This window comes from Urocitellus parryii, chromosome 1, assembly GCF_045843805.1.
Source record: "Urocitellus parryii isolate mUroPar1 chromosome 1, mUroPar1.hap1, whole genome shotgun sequence".
Taxonomy (NCBI): Eukaryota; Metazoa; Chordata; class Mammalia; order Rodentia; family Sciuridae; genus Urocitellus; species Urocitellus parryii.
In genome coordinates, this window is record NC_135531.1 from 256,423,650 (window position 1) to 256,440,735 (window position 17,086).

The window sequence follows — 17,086 nt, forward strand, 5'->3', positions numbered from 1 at the left end:
AACATGCATCATTTTAAAAAATAACTTTTTTCCTAAAACAATTATTTTTGAGATAACTATTTGTTGTTTGATTCTATGGCATCCTGCAGAGGTACAGAGTTAAAGGAGTTTATAGTCTTTGCAAATCCAGGTCACAAAGGGTACCTGGAATTAGCCAAAACCTTTGAGTATTTAACCAGATTGGAAATAACAAGGTGACTGAATGAAATAATCCTCACTCTTATTTTTAAATCATATAGACACAGGTACATGCCAGACACCATAGCAGGTAGGCCTTTGCTGGAGGTTAAAACAGGCATGACCTGGTCCTCAGGTGGTTTCCAATTCAGTAAGGAAAGATGAAATTGGATCAAATCTTTTATTTATCATGTTTAAATATTTGCTGTATCTAAATGTCTTCAATGAGGAAAAAACCGACAGTGTTCTAGGAAATAAAGTACAACCACTTGAAACTGTTGCTAAAAAATGATGTATTGTACAATTCAATTAGTCTTTCTGGCTCTACTGAACAGTGTTTATACTGAGTCCGGGCCCTGCTGAATTAGGTTAACAATGCTACCTTTTAGTAGGTGAACAGAAGGACAAAGGGCACTGGCCAGTCTCCCAGGCCTTAAAAGGCTTCTCTCTTCAGGTGGTACTTAAGCCCAAGAGCAAAAAGAGAGAGAGAGAAAAAAATCTTTTACAGAGACAGTAAAAGCAGTGAGACAAATGGGACAGCAGCTACTGACAGCAGTATTCATAAACTGAGATGACAGAAAACAAAAGCTGAGCTAGTCCCACAAACTCAAAGGCACTGCCTTCACAAGTGATTAGGCAGCCTTGAGTACATGGAGAACACCCTTGATGCCATGGCTCGGGCATGTGAACAAATCCACCACAGCAGCCACCTGGGGCAACAAGGCTGAGCACATGTTCTTCGTGTGGAGACTCGACCCCTAAGACTAGTGAGGATATTTTTTAGAAATCTCAAAATTTGGCATGGAATGTTAATTTTGCAAAATAGAGCACTGTATCTCTGCTGACTTCTTAAGTTCTAAACAACCCCTCATATTGGCATAAGGATTCCATTCTCAAACTCAAATACAAATGAAAAGGATTTTTAAAAAGAAAATTTAAAAAATTACTTAGGGAAAGAAGCCAATGATATTCTTAGGTGATAAAGTTTACATGAGAGAAAGTTTTTTTCTTGTTAAGATAAATATTACTTGAGTTATATGTGAACACCAAATATGTTCCAACTAAGAGCTAAGAGCTACTGTCCTACTCTTGCCAAGTGAATTATGAAAAACATGAACTGCTTGATGGTGCTTCTGGTGTAAATAACAACTCAGCTCATGAATCAGGTGCAGATGGATGAGTCCTTTATTTTTAAAAATAAATGGTTTTAGCTGGCACTATTTTCTATGATCGCACTTCATTCACATCAGAATCCATTTTACAGGGTCAATGGTTCATTTTTTTTAAACCTTTTAGCTTATTAGTATTACCAAATAATATTTAACATTTAGTAGTGATAATCACATTATGCACATAAATGAATCTCTTCACATTGCTGTTTTAGCTTGTAAGTAGCTACTGACAGCAGCTACTGACAGCAGTATTCATAAACTTATGGTTCAAGCCATAAGAACTCAGGGCCACGACTGTGATTGTGCTGCAGTTTATGAACCCACTCAAAGGCCTGCATCTGTATGATTCGAGCGGCAAGAAGGAGAAAATCTGGGTGGAAACAGGCCCCTCCACCTGACATACAGGAGTTGAAGACAGCAGCACAATCACATTATAATTACCCTAAATTTGCTATTTACACATATATTTATTAAAAAAGCACATATCTCACTTGATTGGAACACTAATTGCAGTTGTTCCAGATTCTAGTAAAATCCATGTTTTGTTATGCTGGTGACAATGACCACTTAAAAACAAAGTTCTCAGATTCAGTTTAGGTTTGAGTAATCCTGAAGGAGAGGCTGTGAAATGGTGTGCTGGTATGTTCCTCCACAAAACAGCCCTGGATAAAAAAAAAAAAAAAAAAAAAAATGTAATGAAGCCAAGAGAATGGCTAACCATAGATAACAGTGTAGAGATAGTGCGGTGTTAGTGGTGAGGACCAGATGAGAACATAATCTTGGAATACCAAGGACAGGTAAAGACAATCTTGTTCAATTTTTCTTTTCACGTTCCAAGGAATACTAGTCCCACAAAAAAAGATGTTCTAAATTCCAAAAAAGAAATATGCCACACAGTACTTTCTTTTATTGGTGATTCAAAGTGCAGTTTTTTGGCACATTAAAACCTGGGAACATGTCACACTGAAAAATTCTACTTAATCTAGCCACTTCCAGATTTATTTGACTACAGACAGGGCAGCTCTTTAGTACTATGTGGGGCTTAAACGGGGTAGGGGAGTGGGAGGTAAGATCCTGCCTGAGCCCAGATTACCAATGAGAGGAGCGGGTATCTTACTTTCACTCTACTCCATCCTCTTTGCCAAGCTGTGAGCTTGATGAACTGTGCTGTGTTGGGGAGCAGGGGGACTCTTTTGCCAAGCCTCATAGAGCTGGCCTGATGGCTTTCCCATGGAGCTCTCTTTTTCAATAATATTTATTAACATGTACAAAACTTTGAAATATACCAAATGAATCTATTATCCATAACTAATAGAAGAGAAAATTGAGTCTAGAGTTTAAGTGACTTATTTATGGTCATTTTGTGGCAGAACTAAAGCTGGAACTCAGATCTCTGGACACCCTGCTCTGTGCTGTGCAGCTTGTTTACGGTCATGGTTCTTTTTATTTTTCATTACTCTCCCAGAACCTGTCAGCTTATGGTTTTATAGTAGAGGTGATCCCTGACCCTTCTCTGTTCTTCCTCCCCGCCAAAGAGAAAGCAAGTAGGCTGTAAATGGAGACAGACCCTCAATGTATATTGGTATGTAGGCTCCCATTGGATTTTAACTCTAAAGTAAAAGCTAAAGTTCAATAACATTTATTTTATGCAAAAGTGACTTATTTGTATACTTGTTTACTGTCTTTCTCCTTCTCTGGAATAAAAGGTTTGATTCATAGGTGCAGGAATTGCTTAGGATGATAACAAACAAATGATTAATCTACAACCCTCTAGCCATGACTTTGAACCACACACTCCTACTTTTAGATACAATTCTAACAACTTGGTTGTTTCTAAGTTCATAACATATTTAGAGTCAATAAAGAAGACAGGAAAAGAGCAGCTACAGGAAGAAAAGCAACAACAGAAGTGACAGTACATCCTGGTACTAAAGGAAGAAAGGTACCTGCAAGGACACAGAAGGTAAAAACTAAACTGAACAACCCTGACTCTAGGCAAGTTGGCAAAATCCTCCAAACTCACAAATCTACATTTCTATATCAAGGAAATTATCTACATATAGTCTCATTCATGAATCAGAGAAATTATATTCAAAGTGATGCACAAAGTTATTCATTGAATTACTGTTCTCAGTAAAAGACTGAAAAAAATTTAAATTTTCATTAAAAAATGATTGGTTAGACGTGCGTGTGTGATTCAGTAGACCAAAGAAATGACCATTAAAAGGTCCAAGGAAGGGTTGCAGCTGTAGCTCAGTGGTAGAACACTTGCCTAGCATGTGTGAGAGGCACTGGGTTTGATCCTCAGCACCACATAAAAATAAAATAAAGGTATTGTGTCCATCTACAACTAAAACAAATGAAAAAAAAAAAGGTCCAAGGAAGAGTTTTATGATCTAACTGGAAAGCTCTCCAAGCACAGAGTATATACTACATTGAGTATTGTCATTTTTATATGAAAAGGCACATGTATGTAAAATATCCTGAAGGATAAATGGGAAGGGAATAATTTGGTTGCTTGAGGAAGGTGGATGGGTGGGAGGGAGGGAAATTATCTATATATGCATGCTCTTTTTACTTTCTGAATCTTGAATTTTGTGAAAGAATATTATATTCAAACAATAAAGAATAAGAGTACAGTTGTGTAAGTATAAGCAGTGCAAGATCTAGAGGGAAAAACCACATCAAATTCTGAAGTTCTCTATCACAGGACAGAAGGATCGCTTGTATTTATGATTATAATTCTGAGGCATTAAAAAGGCTTATTTCTAATATATATTTTTCTTAAATAGAATGGATAAGGGATCATTAAAATTTACAAAATTAAAAATGTAACAATCACATTACTGAAAATTTGGAGAATAAGAATCAGGAAAGAAAAAACTATCCACAATCTTGCCACAGTAAAATAACCTCTTTTGCTTTGGTATAACATTTCCTCCCAGTATTTATTTCCATCTCCATTATGAAATATCATATCTGGAGTCTTAACAAAATCAATCCCAACCACAACACTTCTTGTTCCTATCAAAATAGGGACTGTCAGCTAACCGAGGAGGAATCAGAAGACCTTAAGTTTAATTACAATTTGTTCTCAAACTCTCTAAATGGCTCCGATCAAGTGCTTTTTCCCATCATCAAGCTGTTCTCCAGCTCTGCAAGGGCCATAGAGCTTGCCTTGACTGCCTCTTCAGATGTAGAGATAGAAATGGTTTATGCAACACGGAAAACCCCTAGCTAAGTGGAATGTGAATATTCGGGCTGATACACACTCATAGAAACAATTCTGAAAGTGCACAGCTATGGGGAAAGGTTTGAGAAGAGCTGAATTAAATACATTGCCTACCACTTCTTTGTCATGCCTGATATTTTTAAACTGTAGGCAGGTTACCCTTAAAGAGAATTTCATTAGAAAATGGCCATAGAATTTGAGGGTGGGGTTTAGCAGCTTCTTAATCTTGAAGCTCGATTCAATATGCAGGATATATACCAGAAAATAGATGAAATATTGCTTTAAAATAATTAGGATTATTAATACTCCAGAGGACAGACAAGGAAATGCTTAAGATGACAGATTTTACTCTGTTCTGAAAAGCCTTTTTTTTTTTTTTTTTTTGCTCTTTTAAATGGATGTTTAAGCCAGTCACGTACTTGCTATTAAGGAAGCAAGCAGATCCAATAGAACGATGTCTGGTTTTAGAGACTGATAGGTCCAAATTGATCCTCACAATTAGGAGCATTAAGTTAAATCCTGGTGTCTGAGCAAAGAGACAGACACTGGTAAATGGAATTATTTCATGCCAGTAAGAGCTGATCCAGATAAAATCAGCCAGCTATGTTCCTGCTTTAAAATCTTCCCTGGTCCACTGAGAACGAGGGAAGGAGTGGTCTGACGAAGGAGATTTTCATCACAGGCAGCATGGATGAAGTGAGTATACCTAGCAGATATCTTCAATTAGCTACCTATCCTCTCAAAATCAAATCTAGTTACTTGAATGACTGCCACAATACAACAGCCTGCTTTATAGACAGAGTACAAGTGTCAGTGACAGCTCTATGTTGATAGTTTCCGTGGTCTTCAGAGCACACTCCAAACACACCTGGATCTGCTCTTCCATGTCATGCCTTTGGAAACCATCTCTGACTTTTTCATTTTCTCAGCTAGTGCCACCTCTCTCTGCTTTTGCTCCACTAATTGATGTGGATTCTGCTGGCAGGTGCTACCAGCCCAAGCTCTCAGCAGATCACAGGGCTGGGACTGCCTCACATGCTTGCTCTCTATACTGTCAAAGCCCTGCTAGAACATATTAATCTAAACCAAACTTAACCAGCCTTCTTTCCCTCTCGCTATGTTTTTATCTAATACACATGTGGACAATATATTTATAGCCTATATTCAGTGTCAAGTATAAGGTACAGAGGAGAGCATGATAGTTCTTTCTGGTGAAGGGAAGGAAAGAATTAGGAAAGGAAATGAGGTTTAAGATGGCTTTTAGGATTTGCTGGGCTGGGTGAGGACAAAAGAAAGCCAAGAGGTGTGAGACAGCCTGGCTTGATGAGGAACAGGAAAGAAGGATGTGATCTTAATGAAGAGACCAATGGAAGTGGGGGTGATGAAAGTCTAGAAAGACAGGCAGGGACAGGAGTGCAGCAACATCTTGTACATCAGCTAAGGGAATGGTATTTCTCTTGCAATTATGGTAAACACTGTCCCAAATGAGCACTTACTATGTGCCAGACACTGTACTAGGTGCTGTGACTCATTTATTTAAACAAACAGCAACCTTATGGAACAGGGACTTTTATTATCTCCACTGTAATGGTGAAGAACTTGAGACTAGGAGAGTATAAGGCACTGACCCCGGGTAAGATTAGGACCAGAAGAGGTGAGGCTCAGAAGCACCATTAGAAGGCTATTAACTTCCTTCCTGTGAATGATGCTGAGCTCTGAGCTAATGATGCTGGCTGCTTAGGAAGGGCAGGTGTAGCAGAAGGAGGAGGCCAGAATATCTCCCAGATCTGGCAGTGGTGACACCAAGGCAGGCAATGTATACCTGGGGAGACATTTGGTGAGCAATGTGATCATGTTGAGTTTGACATGTTAGGGGACAGGCTTCATTCTTCCATTCACTCAGTATACATCCATGCCTATCTACTGTGTGCCAGGAACTGTGCTAAGATACTCTCCCTATGCCCAAGGAGCTTGCTTTCATTATAGAGGAAAAAAAAGACAAGCAACTGGCTGTTGAATAGACGTGGTGACAATGAAAAGAGCTTCCATTCATTAAGTGCTTACCACAGTCATTTGATAAGTGCCTTCCTTCTATTATCCCGATTCACACAACTCTTTTAAGTAAATTATGAATTACAAGAAGAACAAATGCTTCTTTGACATATACTAGTGATGCTAGGCACTGTTCTAAGAGCATATGCTTGAACCCACTGAACAGTAGTAACCCTATGAGGTATTATTACCCTCCTTCACAGATGAGGAAACTGAAACACAGAGAGACTTGTCCAGGTCAAATAACTTGTCCAGGTCACATAGCTAATAAGCAATAAAAACAAGACTTGAACCCAGACAGTTTGTGCTAATTTTATGAATTAGGAAACTGAGACTCAATCCCATTTGAGTTATTTTTTTCCCCAAAAAGTAAGCACTTAATAAGAGGCAGAGGTATGCTTTGGACAAATCCCTGTTTAACTCTAAGCCTCTGCTATTAAACCCCTAAGTAAGCACAATTTTTGAGACCCATGCTTGACATGATGGTGACATAGAAGAGACAGCCACTGATGCAGCAAATGAGGAGGGATGAGGAGCAACAGCGATTTCACCAGAAGATGTGCTCTTACTCACTCTGAAGAATGAACAGGGATCCACTAGCTGGATAAAAACATCTGGAGCACACATGGAAGGATGATCACTGAACGGGAGAAAGTGCTGTTCTTTTTCCCAGCTTAGGAGAGAAAGTAGGAAGGACAAATACAAATATAGATAGATTCATAGATATTCCCATTAATATCTCATAACCTCCATTTTTCCTTGCAGTAGAAGGCAAGGTAAGATGCCAGGAAGGATTGGGATGAGGAATCTTAAGGACAGTGAAAATTTGGCTACTGGATAGAACAGGAGACAGAGCTGCCCAGGGACATAGAAAAGGTTATATGTCAATTGGCTGCTCACAATTTTCATGTTCATTTTAGGCTTCAAAGACTCCACCTACTTGCTCCAGATGACAAAGTTACAATAAAAATAAGTAAGTGTCTTGCATGCAAGGTTCACTGTTCTGTGGGCAAGACACAGGACCATAACAGAATTTTTTTTTTGTTGTTGTTGTTACAGGGATTAAACCCAGGGGTACTTTACTGTTAAGCTATATTACCAGACCTTTTTATTTATTTATTTTTTAACTAAGTTACTTAGAGCTTCACTAGATTGCTGAGGCTAGTCTTGAACTTGCCATCCTCCTGCCTCAGTCTCCCAAGTCATTGGGATTACTCAGTATGCATCACTACACCCAACCAATAACAGAATTCTAAATTTAGAGTACCACTCCAGTAGGGAATTAGATTGCTGGATCTGCCAAATTCTACAATGCTGAACAATACAGCTAGTTAACTCATATATATCAAAGACTACTAGATTGAAAACTAAGGCTAAGATGTCTATTGGGCAATTAAAGCCACAGTCTTCAATTTCAGTAGCAAAGTAGAATTGGAGTTAAAAGTAGGATCATCAGCATATGAATCCTAGTAGTTAAAGCAGAATAGAATCCCAGAGGCTGAGACTGGAGGATCCTGAGTTCAAAGCCTGCCTTAGCAACAGTGAGGCACTAAGCAACTCACTGAGACCCTGTCTCTAAAATAAAATACAAAATAGGGCTGGGGATGTGGCTCAGTGGTTGAGTGCCCCTGAACTCAATCCCCAGTACCCCCCAAAAAACAAAACAACAAAACAAAACAAAAAGAATAGAGGGAGATAATCTAGTAGAGTATAAAGTGAGAAAAGGAAACCAAAGAATGAGTTTCAAGGAATGCCAATAACAAGGAACCAAGGGAGGTAACTGAGAAAGAAGTTAGAAAGGAGGAAGAGAACAAAGTGTGTGTTATCAAAGGCAAGGTGGGAGAATTCCAGGGGAGTATGGTCCACCTGCTCAAGTACTATATACCAGACAAGTCCAGCAGAATAGGAAATGGTCACAGGTCAACTCGACTGGTCAAAACTGTGTCGGAGAAGAGAGGAATTAAGGCCATGATCAGAAGCAGAGGAATGGACCTTCTCTAAGAGTGGTCCTCTGTGGTTGGAAGGAGGGCAAAAAGGATGTGTGTAGATGAAGACAAGTTTTTTGGTGAATTGATGGAACTATTACCCAATCATGTAATTTTCCCTATGAAGTAGAAGGTAAAGGCAATTCTCAGAGTAACTGGATCTGGGTCCTTAGTTTCTTTTGATGATGAAATAAAACAAATTGGTGGAAAATACTAGTGCAGATAGAAGGGCTTCTATAAGCTCCAAATATCACATCTACCTACCCATTCACCCACATGCATAGATTGCCATTTTTATCATTACATGCTCCAAGTGATGGCCAAACCCTCCTGTCTACAATGAATCTACCCTCACTGACTCAACCATATCATTCTAGCAATTCTCCCCTCTCTCCTGGATAGTCTGAATCAGCAGAGAAAATGTGCTATTATTTTTTTCCACTAAAACAAAAACAATCAAACCTAACTTGACTCACTTCTCTTTGAATTTCTCCCCATCTCTTCTTTCCTTTAGCACAGAGCTTCTCAAAAGAATTGTCTTTTGTCCCTTCCTTGTCTATGTGGAACCCACTGCTCTTACTACTCCATTCAACTGCTCTCATTAAAGTCACTAAGTACCTCCACATTACTAAAGCTGATGGTCAATTCTTACTGCTCATCTTATTTGACCTATCAGCATCTGTCACGATTCATCTGGGAACACTTTCTTCACATGGCTTGTCAGATAGCCTGGGCTTCTTCTACCTCATTGCTTACCCTTCGTAGCCTCTTGGCCTTCTTTGCTGGTCCTCCTCTTTTCTCTACCTCTTTGAGTTGGAGTGCCCCCAGGCTTGAGTCTTCTCCCCATCATGGTCGACTTGCAGTTTTATAGCTAAACAACCTACTACCTGTACTTCTTGGGCAGCCTCCTTGGCTCTTCACTTGCTCCCCTTATCAAATAAGCAACAGTCCACACGAGGTCTGAGGACGCCTCTGAAAAGTGTTCCTTCGGTAGGCCACCACCTAGAAGACCTCATAACTTCTCTCATGGCTCCAGCTCCAGGGGCTGAATGTGTTTGAAGACAGACCTTTATATGAGGAGGACAGCCACTCCACCATGAGAAGCATCTGGGTTATATAAGCCTTCTCCAAAGATCACCAGATGCTCATGCTCATACATTATTTTCCCATTTTATCATCCCATAACCTTGTGATGTTGGAGATAAGATTAAAAAAAAAAAAGACCAGGGGTAGCCCAGTGATAGAGTCTTGTCTAGCATGAGCAAGGCCATAGGTTCCATCCCCAGCACTGAAGGAAGAAGGAGGAGGAGGAGGAGGAGGAGAAAAGGAGAGAGAGAGAGTAGCGTATCAGCACTTCACAGAAGAATACAAATGATCAACAAATACATGAAAAAATGTCCAACATCTCTAGCAATTAGAGAAATGTAAGTTAAAACTACACTGAGATTCCATCTCACTCTAGAAGAGAAATTATCAAAAATACAAGTAATAATAAATGTTGGCAAGGATGTGGGGAAAAGGTACACTCATACATTACTGGTGGGACTGCAAATTGGTGCAACCACTCTGGAAAGCAGTATGTAGATTCCTCAGAAAACTTGGAATGGAACCTCCATTTGACCCAGTTATTCCACTCCTTGGCATATACTCAAAGGACTTAAAATCAGCAAACTACAATGATTTAGCCACATCAATGTTTATAGCAGCTCAATTCACAATAGCTAAGTTATGGAACCAACCAAGTTTGCCCTTCAACAGATGAATGGATAAAGAAAATGTGGCATATGTACACAATAGAATATTACTCAGCTATAAAGAAGAATGAAATTATGGCATTTGTTGGTAAATGGATGAAACTGTAGACTATAATGCTAAATAAAGTAAGCCAATCCCACAAAGGCCAAATATTCTCTCTGTGTGGATGCTAACACACAGTAAGGGGCAGGGGAAGAACAGAAGTTCATTGGATTAAAGGGAATGAAGGGAAGTAGGGATGGGAATAGGAAAGATAATAGAATAAATCAGACATAACTGTCCTATGTTCATATATAAATAAATATATGACCAGTGAAACTGTGCATCATGTACAACCACAAGAATGGGATCCTCTTTAGAACAAGTTATACTGCCTGTATGTATAATATGTCAAAATACACTCTACTGTCATGTAAATCTAAAAAGAAAAAATTTAAAAAAAAAAGAATGGCCTATCAGAATTCTCTTTTAACCTCTATCATTAATTTTCAAGGCCAAAAAGTCTAAGTTGCTATGTATCTTTTAAAATTAGGAAATTAATGAGTCATAGTTAAGAAGCCTTTAATCTGAGAGATATGTAAGAATATTAAATAAAATCTGGCAGCTCTTATGAGACTACCTAATCAAATTTGCTTTAAATTATTTTGTTATCTTTTATTATAATCTACCTGCAACAAGTGGACACCTGAATTACTACTAAGTCAGTTTTTGGACTTACCTTATATTTTGAAGTATCCCAGTTGTGGACTATGCGTGCTGGGATGAGAAAACTGTCGTCCACGTGGCAGCTGCTGCAGTAATACCAGCCACTGTAATTGCACACCTTGGCTTTCCCGTTGGAAAGGCCAATGGGTCGATGGCAGCCTGTTCAAGGCAGAAGAAAGTCTATGACTGTTGTGCTTTGATACCAGAGGACAAGGCTACACAAATTAAATGAAAGTCTGCAACAGGGTACAGATGAGTTCCCTTCTTCCTGGTCTGACCATCTCCACCCTCTCTCACTACTTGGGGGGCTACTATGTCACCTAACTGCTCTCCTGTCTCTGGTCTCATCTGAATCTATTCTATTTCTTCTTCATTCAGCTGCTAGAGAGCAGTTTCTCTATAAACACACCATTATCTCCTGGCTTCTCAGAGCAGAAACTTGATTTGTACCAGGCAGTTTGCAAAGAGCTTCTCATACAGGCTCTGGCCTAACCAACACAACATTTGTATGAAGAAGATATCATCAGCTCTAATTTATCTATGTAAAAAAGAAGATTTTTTGCTAGGTTACACATATTGTTTGAGGTCATCAAGCCAATAAATGGTGGAGTTTAGATTTGGCTCTAGGTTTCTCTGATGCTAAAATGATTCTAAAATCTGATATGTAGCCTTGCTTTGCTTACAAAATCAATGTAAGGAATTTGGCCACTGACTAGCCCCATCTCACCTTTCCCTCTCACTACTCTCCAATGGGAATACAACCTCTTATTCCAGTCAGATAACTCTCCACATGGCTCCCCAAACAAACACAATGTGCTCATTCTACCCTTCACTTAGTAGCTCACATTATTTCTCCTTATACAACACCTTCTCTGCTCTCTACGCCAACAAATCCTGCCCGTTATTCAAGAGCACTGGCTGCTCGCAAGTGACTGCTAACACCCATTTCATATTTCAGAAAGTTTGTGATTCTGTGAGCATTGTCCAGCTATTGCCAGGGGCCCTGGTAATAATCATGGCCCTGCCACAAAGTAGCCATTATTTTTCTTTGGAAGTGAAGTCCTACCTCCTACATAATTAGAATGGAAATTCTGTTATGATCATCCCAAAGGACAAAATCCTAGCAGCCCCAGAACTGATGATCAAGAATACACAAACAGTATGACTATTCTGACATTTCCGATCTGCAGATTCCATTTCAGAAATCCTTCCACTATGGCACTTCTCACGGTTGGGTGCCAAAAACTATGTTGATCTAAGAGATCTGACACTATTTCATGATGCAGAAAACTGAATTACTGTTTCAATAACAAGAATAATCATGTAATGATCTGTGTTGCACTCCATTTCCATACAAGGAGCTCAGACACATTTATTCAACAAACTGCCAACCTAAAAAGATACTGATTCACATGAGCTCCTAAAACAAAAGTATCAGAACACCCAATGGAACTTCTATCACAAATAAAATGACATTCATAATCAAGTAGCTTCACGGTGCATCTTCCAGAAAGAGAATTAGATCCTACTCTTGGTAAACACAAGAGGTACTGAAAAATAGTAAGTAAATATGTAAGTGTTATGCTTCAAAAACTTGATCCTTCAGTGGATTTCATTACTATTGAGCAGCAACAAAATCATTACCAGCTCCTGTTTGTCAGGCTGGCTGAGGAAGGAGAAAGAATGCATGAAAGATAACGAAGAACCAAACAAGTTCCTGCTCTACAGAGGAGATGCTGCGCAAGCCAAGGCTGTGGATGTTGGAATGCTTTTTGCTGCACTCATTGTCTGTGTTACTCACTTGGCATTTAGCACATGCCTCCTTAAATGGTCTTGCCTTTCTATGGGCTTCTCCAGCCAGCCACATTAAATTTCTCAGATATATATATATTTTTATCCACAGCATTTAACACAGAGATTTACACATACTGGACCATCAATAAATGTTTATGTTGAAGGAATGATAAACTAAGTATTATCTGGCACATGTACACATAAAGAGAATTTAATTTCCCATAGCTATTCCAAAAGTAATCCTTTTAATCTGACCACTTGTCTCTTACAACGGTCCACTTTCATTAACATCCTTGTTAAAATATGTTGCCCATTCTATGAACTGTATATGAAATGTGTTCACATATAAACTATGGGACAAAATTCAGTGGAACCTAACATATCCTAGACACTAGAATATTGCTGTTTCCAAATATTAGAAATAGCCAAACTAAATCGACACTGAAGCAACAGAGAATAGAATTCAATCTTTCCTAATGATTTAGAAGGTGAATCCTGCAGAAATTCAGGATCATTATAGTTTAAATTGTCACAATAGAACACTAAAAAAAAAATTATTTTAGCTTTTTGGTTGTTTGAATTTTGGATATAGTAAACATCAGTAAGCATTTCCTAAATGTTTATATATTCTTTAGTAGGTACTGCTAGGCTTCAGCCTATGATTTTAATGACTTCATTATAATTTTCTGGATGCAACAAGGCAATATTAAAATATGCATTTGAAAAAAACACATAGCCTAAAAATGTTTAAATCAGTTGGGCACATAGGCCCAAAGCTGGGGGGTTCAACTATTGAGCAAATAAGCCAAACATTCTCACAATTTTGCAGAGAGGTCTCTGGGCTCATAAAAGCTAAAAAGATGAGAGCATATGGCTAGGGTTCATTCAGGGTTTAGTTTAGACAAGAGGAGTAGCACCTAAACTCCTACCCCTAGTCCCTGGGTATCTTCACCTTCATACCCTATTTAGTCATGCAGTCCTTCTCTCAGTGCTGAAATCACCCTATTGACCCAGAAGTCAGCTTGAACTTGTCCATTTGCCTGGGCACAGCTTTGTGCACACTGTATATAGACTAGAGTCGGGAGACCTGGGTCTCCTCTTACCCAGGGCTCAGGGTGAGCCTGATCCATCAAACTCTCAAGGCCTGCTTCCTTGCCACAAAATAAAGGGGTTAACCTAAATTAGACTGTCAAATTCAACACCAGAATGTTCTGGAGATGGTGGTGAAATACTTGGACCCCTTTCTCTAAATGAATTCTAGTGTGTAGATTTGGAGTAGCTGATCAGGATGATCAGCATTTCTAATGATCATCCTTCCCTGTCTCTACCAGGGACTCAGATGGATAAAAGCTAAGGTCTGCTCCCTGATTTCTAGGTTTCCTCCAAGGTCCCTCCAAGCTATTAAGACTTTCTGTTCAACCAAAGTGCAGAGGACACACAGACTGCTGAGTGTAAATCTCATTATTTGTCACATAGTTTACTTTCTAGGCTTTCAAAATCAGCATTTCAGGTTCTTAGTCAATTTCTAAATATTGGCAGTATAGATGTAAGCTAAGTTCATTTTACATATATTTTTCAGAGCATTCTTATCTCCACTAGGAAGTACTCCATTCAACTTGGAAAGAAATAAAAATTTTCACCCCCAAATCCAATGTATTTGTCTTTGAAAGAGCATAGGATGGTTGAGAAAAAAGATTAGAGGCTAGTTACTGGCCTGATGTAGACTCATTTTCTAAAAAACAACACATACCATCTATTTCAACAAAGAAACACTGGGTCTTTCAATTAACTGCAAGATTTCCTTTAATATCATACTAGCAAATCATGGACTAATAATGTCTGAAACAATTCTCCATAAAGATACACAATCTTGGATTTTACTTTATCATTGTAAGGTTTCAACAGGGGAAAAAATGTGTTTTCTTAATAATGAGTGTTAAAAAACACATTTTTTGGAGAGTGCCAAAGCTGGATTCTGAAAAGCAACATTATGGGGGAGAAAAATAGAGCTGCAAAGTAAGGACAAAAAATAATTAATTGAAATAACTAATTAGAGCTTATTTACATATATTTTTATGTACTTTCCAACAGATTTTTCAACAATGTTTCTAAATTAAAGGGCATTTGTAGAAGGGAACACTCTACATGTTAGATCAAAGCAAATACATTCTTCCCAGTCTCTTTTTGAAACTTTTCAGTGTATTCAATTCATAGGAACAAAAAACTATCTCACAAGAGAACCCATTGGCCTTTTTTTTTTTTTTTTTGCTTCCCACCCCACTTCAAATCTTTAATGAACACATGCTCTGAAGAGCTTAGCTTCCCCTCTGATACACTTTTGGAAACAAATGTCACCATTTAACTGAAATCCTATTTGCTGCATGTACAGTCCATTTCCCAAATGGCCTTTCACTAAGACACCCAAAAGAATCTGTTGCTGGGGGTTGAAGCAGAAATTTTGGCATGAACTTCCATGAAGCACAGTCTTTCTTCTATCAAGAGTACCTAGTGAGCTCAGCTGGCTGCAGTGTGGTGTTACTGAAGTTGAGATCTTGAGCAGGAGCCAAACACCTTCTTCCTACTTCATAGCTACCAACTTCAGTCCGCCTTCCTGGCCAGGAGTTGAGAATGCACAGGTCTCTGAAGGGAGTAACATCAGCTGTGCTGGGCCCAGGTAAATCTCCCTCATGGAGGAGAGCATGCACAGACCACATTTAAGCTTGGTCAGTTACACCACCCCCTTCCCGTCCCTTAAAATAAGCTTTTACCTAATTTTAAGGTAAAGCCAGTTCTTTGTATCTGGAGGTAAGAAACGCTCTAAGAAAAGAATAAAGGCAAATAAAAGAAAGAGAAGGTGCCTTTGTAAAAGGGAGGAAAAGAGATAAACAAAGTGAGAAGACAAATTTTCATCTGTTGTGTAAAAAGAGAAAAAACCTGGTGTCACACACTCTTTAACCATTTGCACAGGGTAGAACAAGATGTCCACAGAAGAGATGAAGGGACTTCCCTCTCCTTCCCTTCTTTTCTTCCAGGGTCTTGGCAGGGATCAGTGAGCTGGGGTAAGTGTGACATAAAATGTTGCTTGAAGACCTGGGATTTGATCATAGGCTCTCGAGACCAGATTTTCCAAAATGAAGGAAACCAGAAATTGAGTTTCAATGACTTGCTGTTTTACAAGAATTAGTGGGGAAAGTCATGAAGAATTTAGTTTTCCTAGATTACAGTCTATAACCATTGGCTCATTAAGTAGTTAAGTGTTGAACTTATACTTTTTAAAAGAAAGTGTTAAATTTGGTATAAATGGAAAGTTCTGTTTATTCAACCTGGTATTAGCAAAAAGCTGGGCAACATTTAAACATAGGTCTGCCTGACCCAGCACAAGCAATTTTTTCAGTGTAACCTTAGTGTTGATTAAAGGAAGTGGAAAACAAACCTGGGCCCTAGACTTGCATCCTCCACAGTCAGAAGGGACAGAGCTGAGATGTAAGAGACAAGAACACACATGTGATTTCAGTTAGCACAGTGGAACTGAGAAGATGGAATTCTACACAATTGTAGAATGAAAGGGGGCAAAGGGTGAGGGACACTGAAAAATAACTACCTGGAAACCAGTGATACAAAACTTTTCCTGTTTCAAGCATCCAAGTTTCTCTGGGCCCAGGTGGTGACCCATAGAGTAAAAGGCATTTACTTAGGAGAACTTTTAAAAAATCAATTGTGTACCACCTGTAATTGCTAATAATGAATATGATGAAGTGGTTGTTGGAATTATGGATCCACTATAGACTGCAACACTTCAAAATTATTTTCTCTATGAGGTTTTAAGTCCCTAGTAATGAATTATCTTCCCAGGGGATTAAAACTTTGTGGGTAGGAGGAAATATACATGCTAAAACAATCCTCAAATATACTCACTGGTTATTTCCAATGCTACATACTGAAATTCTCTTCTGTTCATCAGAACAGGACATTTTTCTGATGGATTTCATATTTTGCACATCTACAAATTTTATAGGAACAAGAGATTATCCATGGGAAATTGTCACTCCTTGTTGGCTGAAACTTTGACTCATAAAGTTCTTCTGAACGGTCAGAGGACTGACACATGTTCAAAAGCATAAATCATACTTGAAAGGAAATTGTTCCTACTGTGGCTGACACACATTTAGGTCAACTTAAGCTGGCAACTGTAGAATGGACTACAGCTGTTGCTA

The 17,086-nt window shown here is 38.7% G+C and overlaps 1 protein-coding gene across 1 annotated transcript in view; it reads right to left on the reverse strand.

The window, feature by feature from the left end:
- Positions 1-17,086, reverse strand: part of Plekhm3 (pleckstrin homology domain containing M3) — a 176,677-nt gene that overhangs the window by 94,268 nt on the left and 65,323 nt on the right. Inside the window, exon 4 of the mRNA XM_026394591.2 lies at positions 11,092-11,237. Coding sequence (XP_026250376.2) covers positions 11,092-11,237 — 146 coding nt within the window. The remainder of the gene's footprint in view (positions 1-11,091; positions 11,238-17,086) is intronic.